A 24,286-nucleotide genomic window follows, 5' to 3' on the forward strand; every position below is an offset into this window, starting at 1 on the left:
AGTGAGGCAGAAGGAAAGGGTGCCCAGTCTGGGGAGGGGACTCCCTGAGGACCCTGCTGGAGCCCCATGCTTCAGCTCCTGGCCCATCTCCTCCACTTTCTCCTTGCCCACCTCCCAGGAAAAAAACTCGGCAGTGTTTGGAAGTTGTCAGTCCTGGGCCCTGAGTGGAACTCCAACATAAATGACTTTCCAAGGCCCCCATTCCTATGCCCTAAAATTTCATGGTTCTAATGTTGGAGGGACCCAACACTATTGGCTCCAAAAGCCTTTCCCATGATCCTCTCGTTAAGATGTAACATTTCTAATACATCTTACCTCAAATTGACAGTCATTAAATTACACACAAGCTTATCCTTTCGACCCAGCGATTTTCCTTCTAAGGAAGCTTCTAGCATTCAGAACCCATCAGGCATGTTCAAAAGAGACAGTGTGAAGATGCTCACTATGTACCCTCAGGAGGCTGAGGCAGGAGAGTCGAAAGTTCAAGGCCAGCTTGAGCTGCATAGCAAGACCCTGTCTCAAAAAAAAAGAAAAGAAAAAGCTCCCAGCCCTGCACTGGTGGCTCATGCCTGTAATCCTAGCTACTTAGAAAGGAGAAAGTGGGGTGGGAGGTTGGGGGGGGGGAGGAAGCAGTAAATTAGCAGCTCTGCCACGCACCAGTGACCCATTCATCCATTCCAGGGTCCGTGAGGGTCCCAGTAGGGAAACTGAGGCTGACAGAAATGTCACCTCCTGCATTAGGAGCTGTGTGCCCTGTCCTTCCATTCCTCAGCAGCAACCCTCTCCCCAGGTCTCCTCCACCCCTGCCAGCCACGGCCCCCACATGTCCACAAGAGACCCTATAAAGAAAGCAGGACAGGAGTTTCGGCCCTGCTTGCACATGAGCAAAACTGAGGCTCAGGATGGCAAAGGAGCAGAGTAGTCAGAGCCATACTGGGCTGTCCATCGTCCAGTCAGAAGAAGCCTGCTGGGCTCACCTTCCCTCTATGCCAGGGCCATGCTGGGTTCTGGGGACACATGGACACAGCAGTGTCTATGCACCCTGCAAGGTCCAGTCTCCTGGAGCTGAAGCAAGAAAATCCCAGCAGCCCTCTCCTCTGCCCAGCCTCTCAGGTTCCGTCTTCTGTCCTCTGCTGGCCCCTGCCTGCCCTTTGTCCTGTCTGCTGCCAGCTGTGCTATGTCCCAGGGCCCAGGACAGAGCAAGGTTTGCAAAATAGCAACCATGATGGTCCTGCCTGTGTCTGTGAGGCTGGTGGGTGGACCATGTCTGGATATCTCCCACTCACCTTGGGAACATGGGGGCTGGTATACTGGGGAGAGGGTGCCCTGGCCACAGACACCAGGTGCACTCAAGCGAGCCCCCGTGGGTCCTGGGTAATTAATTAATCACCGTGATGTTTGAAGATTAACAAAGGCATAACCAGGAAGGAAAGGTTTAACCCATAACGAGACACGAGGAGGAGTGCACCCCTTCCCTGGTCACCCCTGCACTCTGTGGTGTAAGTGGGGGGGTGGGAGGGGCTGTCTTTGTCTCCTCCACCTCTCCTACCTCTTCTGCCTGGAAGGACAGGGGCTAGACTCACAGTGGGGGGCTGGGAGGTATGACATGGGACAAGAAAGTCCCTCCCAAGGACCAGACCTTGCTCCCCTTGGGCACGTGACTCTCAGTGAATTCCTTCTCTCTTCTCTGAACCTCAGTTTCCCATCTGCAAAATGAGGACGCTGTCAGCTTTGAGGATCCAAAGTAATGTTATCTGCTGGGCAGGTGTCGTTAGCCTGGCGCTTAGTGCCATCCTCCTAGAGACCTGACCTCTAAGTCCCTGTATTCTGTGTCGCTCCCCCTCAGCTAAGCAAGCAACCTTTTTTTTTTATTTTTGGAGGTACTGGGGTCTGAACTCAGAGTCTTGCGCTTGCTAGGCAGTCACCCTAGTACTCAAGTCACACCCTCAGCCACTCTCTTTTGAGACTAACAGTTCAAGGTCAGTTCCAACCTCCAGGGAAGAGAGAGGAGCCCTTTCTCCAGGGCCAGGTGGGGAAGGTGAGTCAGTTTCCTCACCTGGGCTGATTCACACCTGTGCAAGGGGCGGAACAGAGAGAAAACAGACTTTCCTCTGGTGCAGTCACAGCCACAGGTCTGAGCTGGAGCGTGTGTGGATGGGGGAAATACAGAAGACACTCCAAGCAGTGATGTGGTCCCTGAGGCTCAGAGAGGGCAGGAATTGTTTTCATCACACAGCAGCCTGAGGCAACACCACCAGCTGGGGCCACACCTGCCTCCTTCCCCTCTTTCCCACCCCCTCACGCAAGCATAGCAGCAGAGCCCAGTACTGCTCAGCTTGTCAGCTGAGCTGGCCACCTCCCCTTCCTCCAAGGTATCCACAGGGTCAGTCTGTGAGCTGGGATGACTCAGGTGTGGGAAAGACCCATGAAGTCATAGTAACCGGGCCACCTCAGGAGCTCATGAGCCTCTCAGCCCATGGACTCACCGGCTTGGGGAGTCCCCAGGAAGGGCAGTTGTCTGCTCCCTGGCTGCAGGGTGGAGACTGACCCAGAGGCTTCCAGACTTTGGCTGAACCCTCTGGCCCAGAAATATAGCCTTGGGTAAGCAGGCCCCTGGCCACCCAGCCTCTTCCCACAGAGAGGAGAGGAGACCAGGCCAGGCGCTGGCACAGGGCACTGGCCTGGCAGGAGGAGGGAGGAATAGGACCTGGGAGCAGCCATACCCGTGACAGGAAGAGAAGGAGGTAGAACAAGGAGGTGATTGGACTGCAAGAGATGGTTTTGCCCAACGAAAGCCCCACAAAGTAACCAGAGATGGGGAAACTGAGGCCCAAAGACAGGTAGGGGCTGGCCTGAGGTTCCCCTGCAAGTCAGAGGCACAGGGAAGCTGGTATTCTTCATCTCCCCATTTTTCCAAGGCCTGGAGACACTGCTCAGGCTTGGGGTTTGGGGAACCAGGAAGACCTGACCAGCCTCTCCTGGGCTTGCTGCTCTATCTGCTGTTCTGGGGGGGTGACCCTGAACCAGAGTCCCAGCTGTGAGGGCTGCCTGCGGGGAAGCCCAGCACAGGGCAGCGGGCCACCAGCAGCAATGTGCTCACATTCCCAGACAGGCCGGGCACATTCCTGCCGGGGTGCCACTCTGCCCCCCTCATACTGCCCCACCCTGTACCCCGTACACAGTGCCCATTGTCTGCACCAGACACTTGGAGCTGCCGCCTGCCTCCAGCCTCCACACCCTCCTCTCCCCAGGTAGGGCCCCGCAAGCCCATGCGCCCCTCTCCTGGTCCCCAGATCCAAAGGGCAGTCATGCCATTTATCTGGAAACCAAGCAAGAAGCAGAGAAGGAAAGTGACTTCCCAGGTCACATAGTCCAAACCCAGATTGCAGGGACACCCCCGCGCACACAAACACCACACCATTAATTACTCTACCCCAAGTGTACCTCCCCCAGTCCTACACCCAGTGGGCTGCTGGGCACCCCAACTCCAGTGGACCAGGCCCCGGGCTGGTCTTTACCACCCTGCTCACTTGCCGCCTGTAGTCCAGCCAGCATGTGCATGCCCCCATTTTCCAGACCAGGAAGCTGACTCAAGGACAGGAGCAGCTTGCCAAGGCCACCCAGCGAGGAAGCATCTGAGATGAGATCTGGCCGGGTCAGCTGCGTGAATCCCCGGCCCACACTCTTTCCACCTCCTGCAGGGAACAGCTCAGCACAGGGGTGGGGAGCTCGGAGAGCAGCCAGAGGAGAAAGTGGGTGCAAAGTGAGCCTGCACCAAGCAGGTGGGCAGGCGCCTTGTTCATCCACATCACTGGCTGCAGAGGCAGGCAGAGCCCAGGCACCAGCAAGGAGAAGAGCAGGCAGTGGAGTCAAGGGGATCAGGAGTGCCCCACAGGTTAAAAAAACAAGCAGGCATTCTGTCCTTGCCTTCCCAACCCCTCCCCTGGTTTCCACAGCTCCTGAGCACACCTCAAGACCTTACTTCGCTCCCAAGAATCCTCTCACTGCTGTTCTCTCCTCAGCACCCTTCCCTAGAAAAGCCTTGGGCTCTGGGACGCTGCGCAGACATGACCACCCTGGCAAACAGCAGCCCAGTGCCTCCCCCAGCATCCAGCACCCTGCAGCACTCAGCATCTCCCTAGGACCCCCCAGCACCCAGTGCCCCTCACATGCACCCTGGTCCTCCACCCTGATCAATGTCTCATCTGTGATGCTTTCATTTGCTTTTTCTGTTTCATATCTGCCCACCCCCCCCCCCCGGCCCAGGTAGAATGGAAAGATAAGAGCTGGGACTTTTATCTCTTTTGCTGTATTGAAGTAGGTGAGGGAAGAGAAGAATCAAGACCGAACATTAGGCCAGACACCAGTGGTTCACACCTGTAATCCTAGCTACTTAGGAGGCAGAGATCAGGAGGATTGCGGTTTGAAGTCAGCCCCAGGCAAATAGTTCACGAGACACTATCTCAAAAAAATCTATCACAAAAAAGGGCTGGTGGAGTGGCTCAAGGTGTAGGCCCTGAGTTCAAACCCCAGTATTACCAAAAAAAAAAAAAAGACCAACCATTAGGCTTTTTCTTTTTTAATATTATACTCCATAAAACTAGCTCCATGATGAAGACAGAACACTTCTGACCCCTAGAAGTGGCCCCCAATCTTGCTTTGGTCAGTTTACCAACCTCTGCCCCCAGGGGCATCCACTCCATCGCTCTCTCACCAGAAGCCCCACCTGTTCCTAACCAGGTAGATATAAATGGGACCAGTGGCATACTCTGAAAGCACTGGTTCTGCACTTACGAAGTTCAGTGGTGTTGCCGCTGTGTGTAGCAGGGAGACCTGTGGGTTTGAACCTTAAGCATCCAGGTGGAGGGTGGTGCCAGAATCCTGTTTTGGACCTCTGGAGGTTGCAGCTGAGCCCAGGACTGACTGGAGGCGACAGTCAGGCACCATCAGTTCGTGGATGATGTTTAAAGCAGTGAGAGTAGAGTAGAGTAACGTTCAAATTGCCCATATTGCTGATAGACTCCTTTCTTACAGTCATCAGTTCAGGGCTACCTGCTCCGGGCCAGGCCTCCTGCCTCCTCTCCAGTCATGAGGAGCCCAAGGGTCCCAGTTCAGAAATGAACCCATTTTTCAGTAGAAGATCCAGAAAAGGAGAGTGACTTGCTCACGATCACACAGCTAGGTAGGGCTCTGCCCTGGAGACCCCTGCCCCTGTCCTGCAGATGCTCCAGTTAGCTTGGAGAGGCTCGGCTCTCACCCCAGTCCCAATCCAACGTGCAATAAGGGTCTGGGTGATCGGGGAGGCATTTGGAGAGGAGAGAAACCCAGGGAGGCTGCCAGGAAGAAGCAAACCTGGCACTGGGTCAGAGGAGCCTGGGCAAGGCAACCCCCCAACCTGAAGTCACCATTTCGCCAGCAGTGACATCATTAGCAAACCAGACTGCTCCAGGGCAGCACAGCTGGAGGACTGGGCAAGCCCAGGCAGGGCCAGGTGGGTGTCTAGAAATCACTAGGAAAAAAATAGAGATAGAAATACATCACCAGTCCCCGGGCCAACCCCACCAGTGGTCAAAGGCCCCAGGGCTTTGGAAAGAGATCATCACTCATTTTAGACAGGTCCAGAGAGGACAGCAACTGTCCTGAGGTGACATAGAGGCAACCCCTGGTCCCTGCACAGAGCTCTGACCTCTGAGCAAGGTCCCGGATACATCCTGCCTGTCCAGGGCCAAGGGCCACTCTTCCCCTCATCCCGCTGGAATCAGCCTGGTGGGGGGCGGGGAGCACCTTTGGGGTCCTCCCAACTTGCTCCTCCCGCAGCCTGAGCTCCTTCAGCACTACTGAATTTTCAGGAATTTTAGTCATCAGGCATTGAAGTATTTGAACTCACACTTACATAAATCCTCATTCCTCATCACCTGTAATTATTTTACTGCATGTCACTATTTCCTGTGCTCTGGCAGTTGCTGGCGCCCGCCCCTGGGGACCAGCGATGCCGGGCGACGAAGCGCTCTGCCGTCTCCCCAGCTCCAGCCTTCGCTCTGGTGACGCTGACCAGAGTGAGTAAGTTTTGCCCAGAGAAATTGGTAAATGCGAAAAGCTCCATCCTGCTTCCCATCCATGGCTGAATGTTAACCAGCACATCCAACCCATGCAACAAGGCTGCTCACCCCCAACCCTTCCAGAAGCTGCTCCCTGGGCCCAGCCTGCTTCCTTTTTCACCTGGACCTGGCACCCCTCTCCCCATCTCTCCATAGCCCATCCTCCACGCAGCAGCCAGAAACACCCCTCTAAACATAAGTAATGAGACCAGGTGCTGGTAGCTCACACCTGTAATCCCAGTTACTCAAGAGGCAGAGATCAGGAGGATCAGCCAGCCCAGGTGGATCAGCCAGGCCAGGCAAATAGTTCTCCAGACTCTATGTCAGCCCTGTCTCTATACAAGACAGGGCTGGTGGAGTGGCTCAAGTGGTAGAGCAACTGTCTAGCAAGCACAAGGCCCTGAGTTCAAACCCCAGTATGGCCAAAAAATAAATAAATAAACATAAGAAATGAAAGGTGCTGATGCTCCCCCATCACCCAGTTTCAGGGTCTCCTGGCTGATCTTCGTGTCCTCCGGTCTCGTTTCAGCCTCTTCCTTCTCCCTGACTCCCATCGTTCATCCTCCCACATGGATGAAGGTGTGTGTGTGAACACCAAAAGATGTGAGCCCATCTTGCTGCTGAGGCAGGCCTTCCCTCGGCCCTGTCACCACTGGAGTGTGTGTGTGCCCATGAAGCTCTCCTCAACCCTTCTGGACCAGGTAGGTCCCCACACTGGAGTGTGACCCGGTGCAGATGGGTTTCTCTCTGTCCTTCCACAGCTGTATCCCCACACATGGTAATTTTGTGGAATTGGTAAATGAGTCCCCAGAAGGACACAGAGATGCTTTAAAACTGTGGTCACCCATGCACAAGAAGAGCTGAATGAGGGCCTAGAAAGGAAGAGATAGGGGACAGGTCACCCCAGCCACAACTCAACTGCCAGGTGCCCCAAGCCATGGATTCCTCCCCTCCCCTTTCTCTGTCCCCACTTCCAGGCTCTGCCTTGCCCTTCCCCTGGGGCTTATGGGGAGCAAGCGGGAGGAATTCCTGGCCCAAGTCAGAGGAGGTGCCCTGGCAGGCAGGAGGGATGTGGCGTGTACACGCCAGGGGCTGCTCCGAATTCCAGCTCCCACGGCCTGCTGGGAGCCCGCCAAGTGGGGCCAGGAGGGTGGGAGCCCCTCTTTGCAGGAGCCAGGAGGGCACAGGGGAGCCTAGGGGACAAGCAAGGTGCAGAATGGGCAGCAGAGTGGAGAGCGGTCAAGAGTGAATGGCCTCCAGGGTCCAGAAGGAAAGACTGAGGCCTCCAGTGCCAAAGGCACTATAGGGTCAAGGAGGGGGTAGGGGAAGTTTGGTGACCAGAGACTAAACCTCAGGGAAGAGGAGGATGTCTGAGGTTGGCCAGTGTGACACCCACTGGAAGAGCCCTGAGTGCTCTCAGTAGGATGGGGAATCCTGACCCTGTTGTTCAGTGGGTCCCCAAGTGGGTGCAGCACACTCATTGTGTGCCCAGGGGAGGGAAGGAGGTGGCCAAGCTGAGAGGCTGGTCTCTGGGGTCCCTCCTTCCTCATCCCTGTCCTGGATCACAGCCAGGTGTGACAGACTCAGGCAAAACTCCCTGCCCAGCTGTCAGCACCAGAGCTGCCGCCAACACCCACACTGGCACACCTGGCCTGCCACCACCACCACTGTCACTGCCACCACCCCTTCCCCAGCACCTCTGGCCCAGGACCGTGTCATTGCCAACTGCAGAGTGGCATCAGACCTACAGACAGCTGGGATCAGGCTTCCAGAGCCATGGTGCCTTTGCACTAGAACATTCTAGGACCATCGGGAAGCTCCATTCCAGTCCCAAGAACTCTTCAATTGAAATAATCTCAGGGATGCAGAAACCTGGGCATGGGGGAGTTTTAGAGGGAGGGGCTCTTAGAACCAGAACATTCTAGTCAGGCCTAGTGGTGTCTGCCTGTAATCCTAGCTCTTGGGGAGGGGGTGGAAGCAGAAGGATCAAGAGTTCAAAGCCAACCTGGGCTACACAGGGAGAGGAGAGGAGCCCCATGTCCTTCTCACTGCGCTAACAGACGTGAGGAGGAGGACAAGAGAGGGGGTGCTTGTGAGCAAACCTGAGGGTGTGGAGGCCCTGGGGCTCCCTTCACCTTGGCCAAGAGAGACGCAGGAGAGAAAGAACGAAGCCAACGCGAGGGTTTGGGCGTGTGGTCACCGGGGGTGGCAGAATCTCTCCCCGACTGGCTGCTGGCTGCGGAGCTTGGAATTTTCTCCTGGCAGGAAGGGCCCGCCCTCCCAGGAATGGAAAACAATCCCTGGCATGTGGCGCCTGAGGCTGCAAGGGTTTTGACAATCAACCATTATCCTGCCTGTCTCACCCCAGGTCCTGTACAGGGGGGAAACCGAGGCAGGCGGGGTCTTGGGCAAATTCCAGTCATCCCCATCTGTGACCGCACAATGTCAGAACTGAGGGAGGCATGGGGAGGGGCTGGGTCAGGCCCTGGAAGGGACCTGAGACCAAAGAGGGCAGTGGTTTGCCCAAAGTCACTCAGCACACTACTTTTTTTTTTTTTTTGACACAGGGTCGCCCAAGCTGTCCTTGACTTGAACTCTCCATTCTTTTGCCTCTGCCTCCCAAAAGCTGGGATTATAGATATGTGCCATTGTGCCTAGCATACTACCACTCTTACTGCCTCCACTACGACCCACTTCCAGGCCCCCTCCTTCAGGAAGGCTTCCTGGCACACCCAACCCGTCGCCTTGTGATAAAGAATGCTCTGGCCTTGTTTCTGAATGTAACAGTGTCTCATCTCCACTTGTGCTGTGACAGTGTCTCCCTGTCCGTCTGGAATCAAAAGCCATGAGTTGAGCCCTCTAGAGCCTCTGCTCAAATACTTCCATGGCTCCCACTGCCCAAGACAAAGTCTCAGCAGCCTGGCGCCCAAGTGAGCTGGGCTCTGTGGCTGCCCCTCGGGGTCATGCCTTTGTCCACCAGGCCCAGGCCTCGCCATTTCTCCCTCCTGCAGGCTTTGTCCTTTCTGCCCTGTCCCTGTGGTCCTTCCTGCCTCCCTCCTCACCAGCCAGTTCTTCCTCACCCGGGAGCCCTCAGCCGGACCTTCTTGGGAGCCCCTGCCAGTGGGGCCTCTCTGGAGCCTGGGGCTCTCCACCCAGCCCTGACTGCACAGCTGGGCAATTCTGTCCCCCTGAGGGCACTGGGTCCTGCCTGGGGGTCTCAGACTCATGCATGATAGTGAACGTTCATCCTCCCTGGGCAACAACAATAGGGACAGGGTTCTGGTCTCAACCTCATTTCTCAGACTGTGAGACTGAGGCACAGTGGGGTTTAAGCGGCAGAGCTGGGATTGGAACTCTGAAAGTACAGTTCCAGAGCCCACAAGCGGGCCCTTTAGTTCCCACGTCCAGAGAGAAGAGGGACAGAGTAGCCCCACAGCTCGGCGGAGTCTCAGGACATCAGGGGACTGGAGGGACTGGGCCAGAAACACCTACTACAGCCCCTGAGAGGTCCCTTGTTCCAGAAGCCACCCCCCCATTTCTCTCCCCCCGACACCCACTCTGTCACAGAGACACAGACGCATCCCCTGGCCCCCCGACCAGCCACAGGCAGCACTCAGCTGCCCAAGCCGTTTTCACTTCAGCTTTTCCTAAATTTACTTTGAGGAACTTGGAGCTCTCCCTCTCTCACCCCTCTCTCACGCGCTCCAGACCACATCCCCTCCCACCCCCACTTCTCTGGAAGCCTGGAGAACAATGACCAAAACAAAGGGCCCTGCCCAGCAGGCAGGTGCTGGTGAATTGGAAAGAGGAGAGGTGGGGCAGGCTGCAATGGAGGATGTGGCATATCCGCAAATTTCTAGGGGACCAGCAGGCCAGGAAAAGGGGAGTCAGTGCAAAAGCCCTGGAGCAGAGTCAGTCTGCCCTGTTATAGGAACTGAGGGGGGCTGGGGTGGGCAGGGACAAGGAAGGTGAGATCAGGGAGGTGGCCAGGACCACTGTGGTGGCTTGGGCTCTTGCTTTGTGTTCGGTGGGAGCTGTGAGTGGCTTGGGGCAGTAGAGGGTCGCAATTTGACTTGGGGTTTATCAGGATTGCTCTGGGGGGTTTGAGCGGAGAACAGATGTGGGGTTCAGAATGGAAGGGAGGCAAGAAAGGGAGGAATGCTGCCATTCCGCCTCTACCTGCTGCCCTGGCACCTGGGTTACCTTGGGCTAGTCTCCTCCATTGTCCTTCAGCTGGTGTGTTCACGTCCACAGTCAATTGGTCTCTCAACATGCACTTCTTACACAAGATGTTCTCAGTGCTGTGATGTCTGCAGGGGCATGAGAACAGGAAGACAATGGCAAGAGTGACAATGTGGGGACAGTCAGTGCGTGAGGGGGCCCAGAGGGCAAAGGCCAAAGTCAGGGATCCTGGAGCAGTGGGGCACTGGGGAGGCTTTCGGGAGGAAGGACATTGGAACCAAGGCCAGCAGGGCAAGGTGGCTCCCAGTGCGGGAGAGAGGGAGAGCACTTTGAGGGACACTGAGGTATGGTGTCTGCATCCCTTCCTTCCCCTCCTCGGGGAGCATGGAGCCCGGCCCAGTCTCCTCTGAGGAACGGGCGGACTGTTGGACTCTGCCTCCCCAGAAATGAGGAGAAAATGTCTTGTGCCAAACAAGAGCCAGATGTAGTGCCGGGGAGCCCGGAGGTGGGCCTCCCCATCCCCACCCACCCCTCCAGGGTGGAGAAGAGTCCTGCGGTGGGGTGCGATGGAGGGTCTTGGGGTGGCCTCCTACAACCATCCCCAGCTTGCTTCCTGTTGTGTCTCACCAACAAACACAGTTTTGCAGCTTGTGACATTCCCATGGCTCCCACTCAGGTGTGCCCTTGGGGAGGGCACAGCATAGCTTTCGCAGCCCAGTGTAGTCCCCCCTCGTCAGGAAGCCCTCCCAGAGTGCTGCAGCCCTTGGGTGTCTGTCAGCTTCTTCAGTCTGTGTGGCTACAAGCCGAGTCTCAGAGCCGACAGGGTCCAGGTACCATCTGCCCAGTCTTTCCCTAAACACTGTGGGGGCAGGTGGGGGAACTGAGGCCTAGGCAAACCTCTCCAAGGTCACACTGGGTTCTCGGGGGAGCTAACCATAGTCATTGCACTGTGCAGTCACTGGATTCATTGCTTCAGGCTTTTTAGTTTTGTTTTTGTGGTGCTGGGGATCAAATTCAGGGCCTCATGCATGCTAGGCAAGTGCCCTGAACTGTGTGGACAGCCCTTCCCACCCCACCCCTTGGAGATGGGGTCTCCTCTGCTGCCCAGGCTGGTCTTAAACTCTTGGGCTCAAGCAATCATCTGTCTCAGTGCCACTGCGGCCACCCTGAGACTGCCCAGCCATGGGCAGGAGGCAGATGGGTGAGGCGAAGAGGCAGGGGCAGCAGTGTCTTTGGGTCCAGGCTGCTGTAGCCAGATCACCCCACCTCCCTGGGGAGGCGGAAATCTGGATTTTATGCAAAAGCTACTGGTTTATCTCCAGTGGCTCAATCTAATTTTAGTTTCCAACTCGGAGAGCCACAAAGGCAGAGCTGTGGACTGGGCCGGCCCTCAGACTGCCGAGTGGTACTCTGGCCTCGTAAAGAAACTCAAGGCTTTGGGTACAAGGCCAAGTGAAGTCGTTGGCAGCTGTGTGCCCCCGGGCAAGTCAGCGTCCCTCTCTGAGCCCTCATTCCAGCGCTGGGAACTGGAAGTGAGACGATGCACACCCCCAGGCTGTCCAGACCAGCGCTGCTCAAGGACTCCCTGCCAGACCTTGGGCTGAGCACGTCAGACACACTGCAGGTAGGCCCCCTAATCTAAGAGTACCAAATCTGGAATTTTTTTTGGCTGTACTGCGGCTGCACGCAGGGCCTTGCACTTGCTGGACAGGTGCTCTACCACTTGAGCTCTGACCCAGCCCTTCTCTTCGCTAGTCATTTTTCAGATAGGGTCTCAAGGTCTTGTGCAGAGCCAGCCTAGACCATGACCCTCCACCTATGCCTCCCAAGGACTAGACTGACAGGCGTAAACCACCATGCCCGGCCTGTTGGTTGAGATGGGGGCTCGAAAACTTTTTGCCTGGACTGGCCTCAAATCTCACATTTTTGGATTTGAGATGCTCATCTGGTAAAGTCTATGCCAAAACCTGAAAACCTCTGAAATCTGCAACACTTCTGGTCCCAAGCATTTCAGAGGAGGGCACTCAAACTATATCTCATTCAATCCTTGCTATGGCTCTTGATCCCAACATCGAAAAAAGAAAACTTTAATTAATTAATTAATTAATCCTCAGAAACAGAGCAGGAATCCAGACCCAGCAGGCTGTTCCCCACTCCCCACACCAGGACTGCCCTAGGGACACTGAGGCACAGCCAGAGGCCTGACAGCACAGCCTGGGCAGGGTGACTCTCGTGGTCCAGAGGGGGCGCAGAGGTAGATCAGGGTTTGTAAGGAACCTTGCATGGCTGAGAGTAAAATAAAGGCTGTTGACACGTGAACGAATGGCTGTGCAATGCACAGCCATGGAAAGCCTTTGCATGGGAAGGACCTGCCCTGGTTAAGTATGTACACAAAGTGCTTAGAGGGACATGTTGGGGGTTGTGTCCCCTCCCCAAAGCCTCAGACTACCCTCCAGCCCCGCTCTGTACCCCAGGACACTGACCTCTAGTGATTAACACCAACCCAACTGCTGTGCCACTTCCAGTTGGGGCGGGCCACTGAGAGTCCCCAGCACACAGCTCAAGAGCCAATGGTGTGCTGGTGGCATTTAACATTTAACAACTTCACTGGTGTAAACACCCAGCAAGGTGGCAATGGCTTCCAAGATAAACGGTGACTGCACAGCGTCTTAAGAGGTCTTGGCAGTGCCGTCACACAGGCCGTGATGGGAAATGGTGTACTATGTCAAACCCAAGGTGCACCAGGGGCATGGGGTGCACCTGGGCTGCTGTACTCATGGAAGCTGCTGGTCTTTGTTTTTGGCCCCATCTGTGAAGTGGCGGGGATAATAACCCTCCTCCTCCTGTGACAGAAGCCATCACTGTGACCTTCGCCTGGGGCCCTGTGCTCTGCCCCAGGCTGGGTAACCAGGCTGAGGGCTGGTGGGGTAGCAGACACTAGGCAAAGGCCTGAGGTGGAGGCTGTGGGTATGGGGAAGTGGGCCAGTGGCTATCTTTAGTGCTGTCCCTTAGCCTTTTCCTCTGCCTGGGTAAGTGGGGCTGGTGTGGGGAGAGGGCTGGGGGGCAGGGAGGGGCTGCTTTTCATCAGTCACATGAAGCTTGTGACCGGGAGGCCACTGTAGTCTCAGGGCTGAGGGGGGGTGCTGGCAGCTGTCTACCTGACTCCTCCCCTCAGCTGTCAGCCGGTGACCTCAGGTGAAACACCCTGGCCACTCCTACCCATGAAGAAAAGGGGACCCAGTGGCTGCTGGGAGCCACATCCCTCTGTCCCTCCATTCCTCTCAGAGGGCAAACTGGGCAAGTGGCTCCAGGGCCTTCGTTTGCCAGCCTCCCCTCCTCCGAGTCTGACCTGAGGGGATGTTACTTAGCCTCTCTCTGCCTCAGTTTCCTTCATGACTGTGAGGATCATTCACTGTCTAAGGTGCATGGCCTTGGAAGCCTCTGAATCTTTCAGGGCCTCATTTTCCCCATCTGTGAAATGGTAACAGTGGTTGTCAGGACTAAATAAGGCAATTCTAAGTCTAGCACAAGACCCAGCAAGCTGTAGTGCTCAACAAATAAGCATTCTACTCTTCCCTTGACCCAAAATTCACTCTGTAGTCCCCTCCCAGGATGGGGTCAGGCTGAAGGATGTCAGTGCTTACCAGTTAGACACTGGGCACCCTGGGGCAACTTATTTGTTCCCTCTCAGCCTCAGTTTTGTATCTGCAACATTGGGTCACCCTGAAGATCCCGGGAGTGATGTACTCAGATCTGACAGGGATAAGATGTGCACAACCTTGCCGGGCACTGGTGGCTCATGCCTGTAATCCTAGCTACTCAGGAGGCAGAAATTAGGAGGATCACAGTTCAAAGCCAGCCTAGGCAAATAGTTCTCAAGACTCTATCTCGAAAACACCCATCAACAAAAAGGGCTGGAGAAGTGGCTCAAGGCATAGGCTCTGAGTTCAAACCCTAAAACTGCAAATAAATAAATAAAAATAAGTCGGAGGCGTGGCTTAAGTGGTTGAGCACCTGCCTAGCAAGTGTGAGGCCCTGAGTTCAAACCCCAGTGCCCCCAAAGATGTGCATATCTTAGCACCTGCAGTAAGCAGGTGAGGTCAGTGGAAGGTTCTGGGTGCTCTCTTCCTCCTCCTCCTCTACCTATGGACACTGCTTTCCTGCCTCCCTTTGAGGTGGGCTCCTGGACCTGCTCCTGAAAGTGAAGGGAAGCTACTGGGGCTCCTGGGGGCTGGCTAGAAGACTGGACCAGGAAGGGGCTCTGATGCTGGAGAGACTGCAGGCCTTGCATGCCAGGCTGGTCAAGGGGCATCGCATGGAGAGCAGGGCAGGGCAGGGCAAGGGACCACGGAGCTTCAGACAACTAGCTGCATGGAAAGGTGAGGTGTCAGCAGTGCTGGGGAGGGAGGAGAGGTTCGAGCAGCCCCCCCAGAAGGAAGACTGCCATTCTGGAGTGAGCCCACCAGGTGGTAGCTAGCTGGCCACCCTCACACCCTGGGCCAGCCCCACTGGTTTGAGTTCAGATTAGACATGGCTCTGTGCTGCCTTTTTAAGGTGAGGGCAGCCCCACCACTGCTTCCCTGTTCCCACTTGCTCTGAAATTTCCAGCAGGTATTTTTTCTTTTCTCAGGATTAGAATGAGACTCCTTGTTCTGCCACCACAGGATTCCACGAGACCCGCTTGGCGGGGTGGGGGGATGTGGGGGTGGCTTGGAGAAGAAAGCGTGACAGGAAATGCCCAGCATAGGAACAGGGGATGTACCCTCAGGGACATGTCTAGACAAAGTGGGAAAGGCATGACAATGACCCAGCCACCCCACAAAAATGCAGGGGACCCCAGAGGTGCCCTGGGACACCCCAGGCATATGTATAGAGTCCAACCACAGAACATGTCAGGCTCCATGCTGCGGAGGTAGGGGATCCTGAGTTAAGTAGGCAGACATAGATTCCTTCATGGAGCTCCTCCAGAGCCTCCATTCTGCCCCAGGGCTTTCCTACCTATTTTCCATCTGGTGGTGGCAGCAGCAGGGAGGGTGGTTCTTCCTATAGCTTCACAGGCTGCATCCTTTATGCCTTCAGGTCCCAGAGGCCTCATTTGGTACCCAACGGCCTTATTTCTTCACAGCAGTTACTTCAAAAGCCATAGAACGGGCACTGCCACGTACAGTTGCTTGTCCAGCAATTATGACAGCTGATGCGTAGAATACCCCTCCACACACCTGCTGGTACATGCAGCCTGATTCCCACTGAGGCAGCACTCATCACAGGGTGGTGTCCATCCTGGGCAAGGACTTGCTTTCCAGGGAAAGCTGTGCAGATGGGAAGTGAGGTGTAGGGATTATCTAAGGTAAGGGCTCTTGGAGCAGATTGATCTGCGAGGAACTGTATATTATAAATTTTGGGTGGGTGGTACTGGATGTGTCCTGGGTCCATGGACCAGTTCTCTGGACCCTACATCCTAGTCACTCAGACTAACCCCAGACTCAACAGGGCAGGGCAGGGCAAAATTGGCCTCAGGCCAGCAAAGCCTGTCCTATGAGGGTTGAGTGGGAAGTGGCTGTCTGGACCAGGTTAAAGGTGAAAGGGTGGCCCACAAACTAAAGCTGAGAGTAGACAAGACAGGAAGGGGGTTGAAGTGGATTCCTGCCCAGCTGAGACCAAGAGGCTCCCAGCAGCAGAAACCAAGTCTAATATCCTACTCTGGTGAAACACTAGACCCTCAGCAGAGAACTTGACTTCTGGACTCCTTACTTCTGCCCCCTTGTGGCACATACCTGATCTGCACCAACCAGGATGCAAATGAGCCCATGTGTAGGTATGGCTTTCCCACCCAGTCAGGGACCAACTAACCATGGAGCTGCCCAGTGACATCTACCAGCAGCACCAACCAGCTTTCCCTGCCATTTCAAGTCACTTCTGGGACATCATGCTTATACTACCAGGTGGCTGGAGTTACATCCCAAAGGCCATCTTTGTAATACTACAGATACACATATGCAGGTGGGCTCTCTGCCCCCAGCTGCAACCCCATTTGGAACCAAAGTATGGAGTAAGGTGTGCTAACTGCAAAAGGAGCATGGTATGTTGGTACAGGGTAGAGGCAGAACTGAGGTAGGACTCAGAAATGGGTTCAATCCCCAGATTGGGCAAAAAAAAAAAAGGGAAGCAGAAGGCCTTAATCAATTGAGGTCTGCATGCTCACCTACCTGTGTAAAGAACTAGGTAAACAGATGACACCAGGTTCTCCTGTAATTCCAGATGCTGTCTAAGGACTTCTGCCTGCCATCCCTCCCTCTCCCAGTGCCAAGACACTCTGATGCAAAACATAAAAGGCCTTTGGCAAGCCCTGACTGGAAGGCACACTGGGTGGATTAAGCTCAATTATCTTCTGTGCACTCAACAGGCCTGGCCAGGGTCTGCCACAACCACCAACAGTACCAGGAACATCAAGTCCCCCTCCTGCTGCCACAGCCCTGTCCCCCAGGCTGTGCCAACAACAAGCCTTCCATAGGGTAGACCCAGCTGCCTCACCATCCTGACACACAGACCTCTTCCCAGATGGCTGTCCACATTTCAGGGGCAGCCCCAGGCCCAAATAGGATGTCTCCCAGGCCTAGAGGAAAAATCAGGCCCATGTCACTGGAAAAAATTTTTTATTAACACACCACCAGCTGCACAGGGTGCTTGTAACATTAAGCACCTTCTTCCTTGGCAATCCTGTCTTTCTTAAGTGGGCCCTGTGGAGAGACAAAGTAGGTAAATAGGATGAAGGGAGGGGGCAGTCTGAAGACCCACATTCTAGCCAAGGCAATTATGGAAGACCCACAGCCCAAATGAGGGTGGCAAACAGAGGTGCTCACCATGAATGCTTTCTTCTCCTCCATAGTCTGGAAGCGGCCATGGCCAAACTTAGAGGTGGTGTCAATGAACTTAAGGTCAATCTTCTCCAGAGCCCGCCGTTTGGTCTGTACCAGCAAGGACTGGACAAAGAGGTGCAACCAGTAAATTGTGAGCAACAGTAGCCAACCTTCCTTGGCATATCTAAACTCTCAGTCACAGGCCAGCTCCTGGAGCAAAGGTCCTGCTCCCAACAAAGCACAAGACCTGAACCTGCCCCATCAGGATAGGATGCACAATGAGGCCAACAGCCACACCAGGACATTTTAGGGACTTCTCCCACCAGGCTCAACCCTGTGGTCCCCCATACACAGGAAGGGTGGCCTCCTAGCCACAAGAGACTTGGACTCTGGTCTTACCTTGCGGAGGGTGAGCACACGCTTCTTGGTTCCCACCACACAGCCTTTCAGCATGACAAAGTCATTGGTCACTTCACCATAATGGACAAAGCCACCCTGGGGGAGAAATACAAGCTCACCAGTCAACTCACATCACACATGGGAGGCAGTTGTCCCTTCAAGTTCTGGCTACCCCCAGCCACCCAGTCATACCAGGACTGTTCTCAGAAGGAAGGCAACAGGGAATGGTTCCGCAGTCTCACTCGGGCGCTGTGCCCAGCGCACATTCCACATTCATCACAGAACAGCTGGTCTAAGGCCCCACTTCATTCACATCCCCAGCGGACTAAAGTGCTATTTACAAGACACGGCTGGGTGCTGCACAGGAAATCAGCTCGTCCCACAGCCCACAGAAGCCTGGACAGAAGTGTCTGCAGGCCCAGGGGCTGGCCCCAGCACTCACCAGGGGGTTGATGCTCTTGTCGGACAGGTCGTAGTCAGTAGAGGCATTGTTCTTGATTAGCTTGCCGTCCTTGATGAGGTAGCCTTGACCAATCTTGTAGATCTGAACATCAAGCACACGAGAATCAACACCCAGGAATGCTGGCAGGCTTGAGCCAGGATTAGTCAGGTGGAGGCAGTGTCAAGGCAACAACACTAGGGACAACTGACCCCACATTCAGCAGCTGGCCTGGAAAGACTCTGGCAAATTGCTGAAAGTCTTCGTAACGGGGATCTCCCCAGACTCAACAAGGGGTGAGGGTAAGACCCAATTTGTCAGCATCTTGAGTTTGACCCAGTAACACTACTATAAAATGGACAGGTCAATGCTGGCCTTTATAAGCAGGAGGTACTGGGCCCAATCCACCAGCCATAAAAATCCTTCTCCTTAAAGGTCAGTATGGCTGAAGCACAGCTATTTAATCAGGGCTGCAAGCAGGGCTCAAATGTCAGAGCGCCAGCCTAGTTAAGCACTAAGCCCTGGTTTAAACCCCATTACCACTAAAAACACACACCCATCCCCAGTCGCATCAAGGGGTCAGCCTCACCAGAACTATCTGAGGACACCTTACTGCCCACTGCCCCCCACCCATGAACTGCAGCTCCACCCTCAGGGCCTTACCTTCTTGTTGATCTCAGTGCGGTGATGGTATCCTTTCTGCCCTGCCCTGGCCACAGAGAAAGCCACACGGGCAGGGTGCCAGGCTCCAATGCAGGCGACCTTGCGTAACCCTCGGTGGGTCTTGCGGGGCAGCTTCTTGGTGTGCCAGCGACTGGTAACCCCTGGAGAAGACACGTAGTTATTAACCATCAGGGGCCTGGCACTCACCCCCTAGCCCTTTCTTGCTGGCAATGCTCAACTGTTGTTAACTGTGCCACTTGTGATCAGAGCCAGTAGCAGGGTCAATGGGACAAAAGCAGCCCCACATTCTCATTACATGTTCTATCAAGTCCTGTCTAAATAAACCCCAGCTCCTGATTGCCCTTTTTGCACTGGTGTACAGTTAAGGTTCAGGTGTACACAGTGATGTCATGTGCTCCCTAGAGCTCCAGTCAAGCTAACAGGGCTGTTCTCAGAAGGAAGGCAACAGGGAATGGTTCTGCAGTCTCACTCAGGCGCTGTGCCCAGCGCACATTCCACATTCATCACAGAACAGCTGGCCCCGAGACCTGCCCACTCCCTGTAACAAGCCACTGCTCACCTTTGTAGCCTTTGCCCTTGGTTACTCCAATGACATCGATCATCTCATCCTGCCCAAACACCTGATTCACAGGGACTTGCTGTTCTAGCCTCTCACGGGCCCAGTCCAGCTTCTCGGCCACAGTGCCCCCATTCACCTGAATCTCCATGAGGTGGGCCTTCTTCTGACGGAGAGGAAGCAAGCGCATCTAGAAGTAACATTTGCTGCTTAGCTTGGCCTCCAAGGCTCCTCCTCTCTGGAGGAACTGGGGCCATGCGATGGAATCTGACATCAAGGACACAACAACTAACTGAACTTAATCTTCACAAAAAGTGAAGGGCCCTCATTTCTGCCAAAGGGAACCATTCTCTTTTGAACTGCAGTACCTGAATTGCTCTAAGGATGAGCTAACAGGGCCCCACATTCCTTTACACCAGGTTACTTTTGGCCAGTTCCTTCAGGGTACTGAAACTACAAACAAGCCCACTTCTAGGCTGACAACACAGTCAAAAGAAAGCACTTTATTAAGAATGAGAAAGAGGAGTCAGGTGCAGGTGGCTCACACTTGTAATCCTAGCTACTCAGAAAGCAGAGATCAGGAGGATCACAGTTCAAAGTCACCCTGGGAAAATAGCTCCTGAAACCCTATCTCCAAAAAGAACCCATCACAAAAAAGGGCTTGTGGAATGACTTGAGGTACAGTCCCTGAGTTCAAACACAGTACCACACACATACACAATAAGGCTGGGGAGCTGGAGGAGTAGCAAGCAGTAGAGTGCCTTATAAGCACAAAGCCCCAAGTGCAAACCATAGTATGGCAAAAGGGGGGAATAGGGTCATGGCTCAAGTGGTAGAAAATGCCCATTCTAACCAAGCCAAAAGGATGGCTCAAGTAGCAAAGTGCAACCTAGCAACCCCCATACTGCCTCTGTTCAAGCAAAACAAACAAACAAACAAAAAAACCCAAACTTGGATGACAGCAACAAGCCAGCTTTCAAACACTGACCACTTTCAGCTAAAAGCACTTTGCAACATTTATGCATGGGGTCCCTCAGTAACAGAAAGTGAAGACACAGTGCCCTCTACTGGCAAGTGAGCCTGTAGAGAGGCCTCATGAGGGTACAATGTCCTTAGTATGACCCCAGGCCCAGAAGAAACTTCAACCACCTGGTAGCTGGCACATCTCTTTACAAAGAAAGTTTAAGAAACCAGAAGTCTTAATCTTCAAAGATCCCTGGGGTTTGGCACAAAATTGCTCTGAGCTGACATGAGCCAGAAAAACAACTGCTCTGGTGACACCTTTCTTGGGCTCCATCCCCAACCCTGGGAAAAGTTAAGTGATCAAGTAGATTGCCTCCAACTGGCACACAGGGCTGCTCACCTGGGTGTGGGCAATAATGCGGATAACCTGGCAGTACTTCTTCATGCTGCTGAAGTCCTTCTCCAGTTGCTTCTTGCCCATGTCATCCTGCCATTTCTTGCAGTATTTGGTGAAGGCCTTCTTCTTAGATTTGTGCCTTCAGGAGCAGAGCAGAGTTGGGAGAGGGGCCAGGTGCAGGCCTTCATCACCCTCCAAGGGGTGAGCGGAAGGCACTGGCACCATGTGGGGATGGGGCTCATTGCCGGCTTCTAAGGAGCCTTTTCCACCGGCAAGCGGAGCCTGGTTGGAGCTCATCGGGCAGAGCCGAGCGGAGCTGAGCAGAGGTCCACAAGGTTAATGTAAGTCACAAACATTCAAAACACAAGCATCCTTGCTCCAGGATGCCAGAAAGCTTTCTCTATCTTAGGGGGGCAGAGCTAACAACTTCCAGCAAAAGAAACTGGTAATTCTAGCCTGGGACAGAGACCTTAGAACCATTACTAGGGGAGTAAGCCTGCTGCCTCTACTAGTTTTCAGACTGGATTCAAAGGAATGCTATGTCCTCAGGCCACCGTCTCCCATTAGGCTAAACAGAATGAAGTTGTCAGCTCCCAGCTTAGAAACCAGGGGCTTCGGGTTGCAAGAAGCAACTAAACGTATGAGTAGCTCTTCCCCCACCAGACTGATGCCCTGCCCAGGGTGGTGTTCCCTGCTCTCTAGCACAACCTACTGGCAACACTTACCAGTTCTTATAGAAGCGCCTTTTGCACTCGTCACTGATGTGCTCAGCAAAGATGGTCTTGAAGGTCCGGAGGCCTCGAGGAGTTTCCACATATCCCACAATGCCTACAACCACCATGGGTGGTGTCTCCACGATGGTCACAGCCTCCACAACTTCTTTCTTGTTCACCTCTACAAAGCAAGCAAGCAGACTGAAGTAGTCTGACAATCCCTGCAAGGGGCTGTATTGTCAGAAACTGACACCTGCCCATTTAGGTCAGGAGAACGACCTGCATCAGAAGACAAGGAGTTGGGAGAAGCAAGACCCATGGCAGTAGTATACACTCCCACAACCTTTTTTTTTTTTCAGTACTGGGAATTGAACTCAGAGTCTACACCTTGAGCCACTCCACCAGCCCTTTTTTGTGATGGGTTTTTTCTGCCTCCTAAGTAGCTAGGATTACAAGCATGAGCCACTGGTGCCCGGCCTAGAACAGTGCTTACTTAATGCATACTTTGTCCCTCGCTTGTGTGAACGTTTAACTTAAAATACTTACCCCACACCAATAACCAGTGCAGTTACTGAGATGACCACTATGTGATCTACTACATGATCCCACAAAATGTTTCCACACCAGCCTCAGCAATTCCCACCCCCAACTTGGGCAGCACAATGGGTACGTACTGGATCCTGGCCTATCCACTTCCCGCACGATATGAGTCATGCCAGCCTTGTAGCCCAGAAAGGCTGTGAGATGGACAGGCTTGGAAGGGTCATCCTTGGGGAAGCTCTTCACCTTCCCCCGATGCCTGCTGCTGCGCTTCCGAGGCAAGAACCCCAAGGACCCATGTCTGGGAGCAGAGAACTTCCTGTGAGACTGGGAAGAAAATGGACAACGTTAGCACCCACACTGAGAAGTAGCTCTCACTTCTCACTTGTCCTAAGTGTTCTCAGCAATGCTGAATGCTAGCCATCCGCTCAGGACGCCCATGTTAAGACTGTTAAGTTCACTCATTTTACAATCGCCCACATTAGAAAGAATTTTCAGTGAGATTGTAACTCCAGCAACCAAATTAGCCGTCGTACTTTTCCCTTCACACTAAACAAAGACAAGTACAACCACTGAAAATTACTTTATAGGACTGGAGACAGGGCTGAAGCGGTGGAGTGCCTGCTTTGCAAGCATGACGGCCTGAGTTCAAACCCCAGTCCAGCCAAGACAAAAAATTACTTCCTGGGTGAGTCAGCACCACTACAGGACACACGGCTACCGATAATGGTGCTACAGATCCCCCCGCCCCCGGGACAGGGGCCAGCCTGGTGCACATCGGCCACTAGAATTCAGAGCCAATCAGAACATGACAATCAGCACAGAGTGTCTGTCCGCCCGTCAATAAGTTCATCATATGTGGTTTCTGAAGATCCAGAGGCCTTATACATTGCACCAAGACACTTCAAAATGGGGCCTACATAACCTCGTCCGAAGTCTCCCACCCGCATAGTAAATGCAATACCTAACGCCCCCAACTGCTCATGAACCAAACCCCCACTAATGTCAAAACTGGTGAGGTCGAGACCCAAAAATAACCGCATCCAGGCCTGCACTCGCCCCAACGCTTCCCCGGCAACCCCGCAGGACCAGGCCGGCCCTCCTCGTTCCCTACTCCACAAGATCCGCAAAGTCCCAGAAAATGAGCCCGGCTGAGGCCCTAGCTGAATCCCCCGTGCTCCTGGAGCACGCTCCCGGCGCCAGCCAGGCTACGATGGCAACGATGCCCCGCGGATTCATCCACGTCAGCTACAGGGAGAAGGCGACCCGCCATAATGAAACATACCATCGCGCTGTCTGATCCCGCCGGTAGAGGTCGGATGCGCCGCGGTGCACAATATATAAAGCTCCGTCTGGCTCCGCCCCTTCCGGCGTGCGAGCGCGCGCCCGCGGCGGACGTGGGGGGGTCAGAGGGCACGTACAGGCGCCGTTCTCGCGCACGCTTTCCCGCGCCTGGCGTGTGATCGGAGGTGGGTGTCCGCTTCGGAGAGCAGAATTGGCATACGGCGAGCGCTTGGGTTCAATTTTAAGGAAAAGGTGTCGTACGCTGGCTGAGAGGTTAGAGTGCAGCAAGTCTACGGCGTTTCGTCAGTAGCCACGTTTGATGAAGATGGAGAAAATGGTTGTATTTGCTTCTTTTCACGTGGATTGCAGTAGCTCCATTTCCAAAGCTCATTCGCATATGATAGCCCATTTCAGCCCCACACAAGTTAGCGCTGTTCTTTAGCAGCGTTGAAAAAGCAGGCTCAGTGAGGTGGAATTAGTTGCACCGCTCTGGTGAGCTCTAGATTAAAAAGACTGAAACCCTAGTTTGCTGACAACCAGTGTTTTTGCCACGACGCCAACTTGCGTCTAATACCTCTTGGTTTCAAAATGGGCCTGGTGGGCACCGCTGTAATCCCAGCGCTCGGTAGGTTGGGGTGGGGGCAGGAAGATCACGAGTTCCCGGGCTATGTGACTATAGCTGGCCATGTTGCAGGTGCAGAGTGCTTTGAACCTAGTCGGGTTCTGAGGACTTTCTGCGTCATGAATTGTTAATAAAGTGAATTAACTAAATTTATTGTAATTTTGACTTTTGACAGAACCAAACCAAAATAGCCATACAGACCAAATTGACTATTTAAAATCATGATGAAGGGGCTAGGGATGTAGCTTTGGTATAACACTTACCTAGCAGGCACAAAGTCCTGGGTTCCATCCCCAGACCACTAATTAATTAATTAATTAAATTGTGATGAAGGTTAAAAAAAAAAAAAACGCCACTTCAGATCCTGCAGAATTCTTCCCCTCAAAAGAATTCCCTTCCCAGCAGGGCACCTGTGGCCCAAGCCTATAATCCCAGCTACTTGAGAGGCTGAGCTCATAGTTTGAGGCCAGCCTAGAGAAACCGTTCTCAAGACCTCCATATTCAAAATAACCAGAGCAAAATGGACTGGAGGTGAGGCTCAAACAGTAGAGC

General features: G+C 54.0%; 1 protein-coding gene, 1 long non-coding RNA gene and 4 other non-coding genes across 7 annotated transcripts; 1 reads left to right on the forward strand and 5 right to left on the reverse strand.

Annotated features, from left to right (window-relative positions):
• The first annotated feature begins 1,422 nt into the window (after nt 1-1,422).
• Nucleotides 1,423-8,860, forward strand: LOC141425582 (uncharacterized). 2 transcript variants are annotated; one of them, XR_012450560.1, is made up of 3 exons: nt 1,423-1,499; nt 6,628-6,799; nt 8,666-8,860. It is a non-coding gene; the product is annotated as an uncharacterized lncRNA (long non-coding RNA). The 2 variants fall into 2 exon arrangements; XR_012450559.1 differs by lacking the exon at nt 1,423-1,499 and adding an exon at nt 5,947-6,056.
• An 8,056-nt stretch (nt 8,861-16,916) lies between these two features.
• On the reverse strand, nt 16,917-23,185 carry Rpl3 (ribosomal protein L3). The gene is made up of 10 exons (XM_020173985.2): nt 23,114-23,185; nt 21,963-22,155; nt 21,301-21,469; nt 20,579-20,714; nt 19,219-19,405; nt 18,639-18,799; nt 17,979-18,080; nt 17,537-17,632; nt 17,141-17,260; nt 16,917-17,017 (listed from the first exon to the last, which is right to left on the reverse strand). Exons 1-10 carry the CDS (start codon nt 23,114-23,116, stop codon nt 16,973-16,975), a joined length of 1,212 nt encoding a protein of 403 aa, XP_020029574.1. The 5' UTR covers nt 23,117-23,185; the 3' UTR covers nt 16,917-16,972.
• Nucleotides 17,733-17,824, reverse strand: LOC141410656 (small nucleolar RNA U83B). The gene has a single exon (XR_012435481.1). It is a non-coding gene; the product is annotated as a small nucleolar RNA U83B (small nucleolar RNA).
• On the reverse strand, nt 19,083-19,174 carry LOC141410657 (small nucleolar RNA U83B). Its single transcript, XR_012435482.1, has one exon. It is a non-coding gene; the product is annotated as a small nucleolar RNA U83B (small nucleolar RNA).
• Nucleotides 20,715-20,769, reverse strand: LOC141410660 (small nucleolar RNA U82P). Its single transcript, XR_012435485.1, has one exon. It is a non-coding gene; the product is annotated as a small nucleolar RNA U82P (small nucleolar RNA).
• Nucleotides 22,627-22,689, reverse strand: LOC141410570 (small nucleolar RNA SNORD43). The gene has a single exon (XR_012435416.1). It is a non-coding gene; the product is annotated as a small nucleolar RNA SNORD43 (small nucleolar RNA).
• Nucleotides 23,186-24,286: the final 1,101 nt, after the last annotated feature.

This window comes from Castor canadensis, chromosome 8 (assembly GCF_047511655.1).
Source record: "Castor canadensis chromosome 8, mCasCan1.hap1v2, whole genome shotgun sequence".
Taxonomy (NCBI): domain Eukaryota; kingdom Metazoa; phylum Chordata; class Mammalia; order Rodentia; family Castoridae; genus Castor; species Castor canadensis.

Excerpts from the sequence above, each read along its gene's own strand:
- Rpl3 (XM_020173985.2), bottom strand. Across the intron at positions 21,470-21,962 it reads AGTGGATAGGCCAGGATCCA|AGGTGAACAAGAAAGAAGTT; the intron begins GTACGTACCCAT and ends CTTGCTTTGTAG. Across the intron at positions 19,406-20,578 it reads GCATTATTGCCCACACCCAG|ATGCGCTTGCTTCCTCTCCG; the intron begins GTGAGCAGCCCT and ends TGTTACTTCTAG.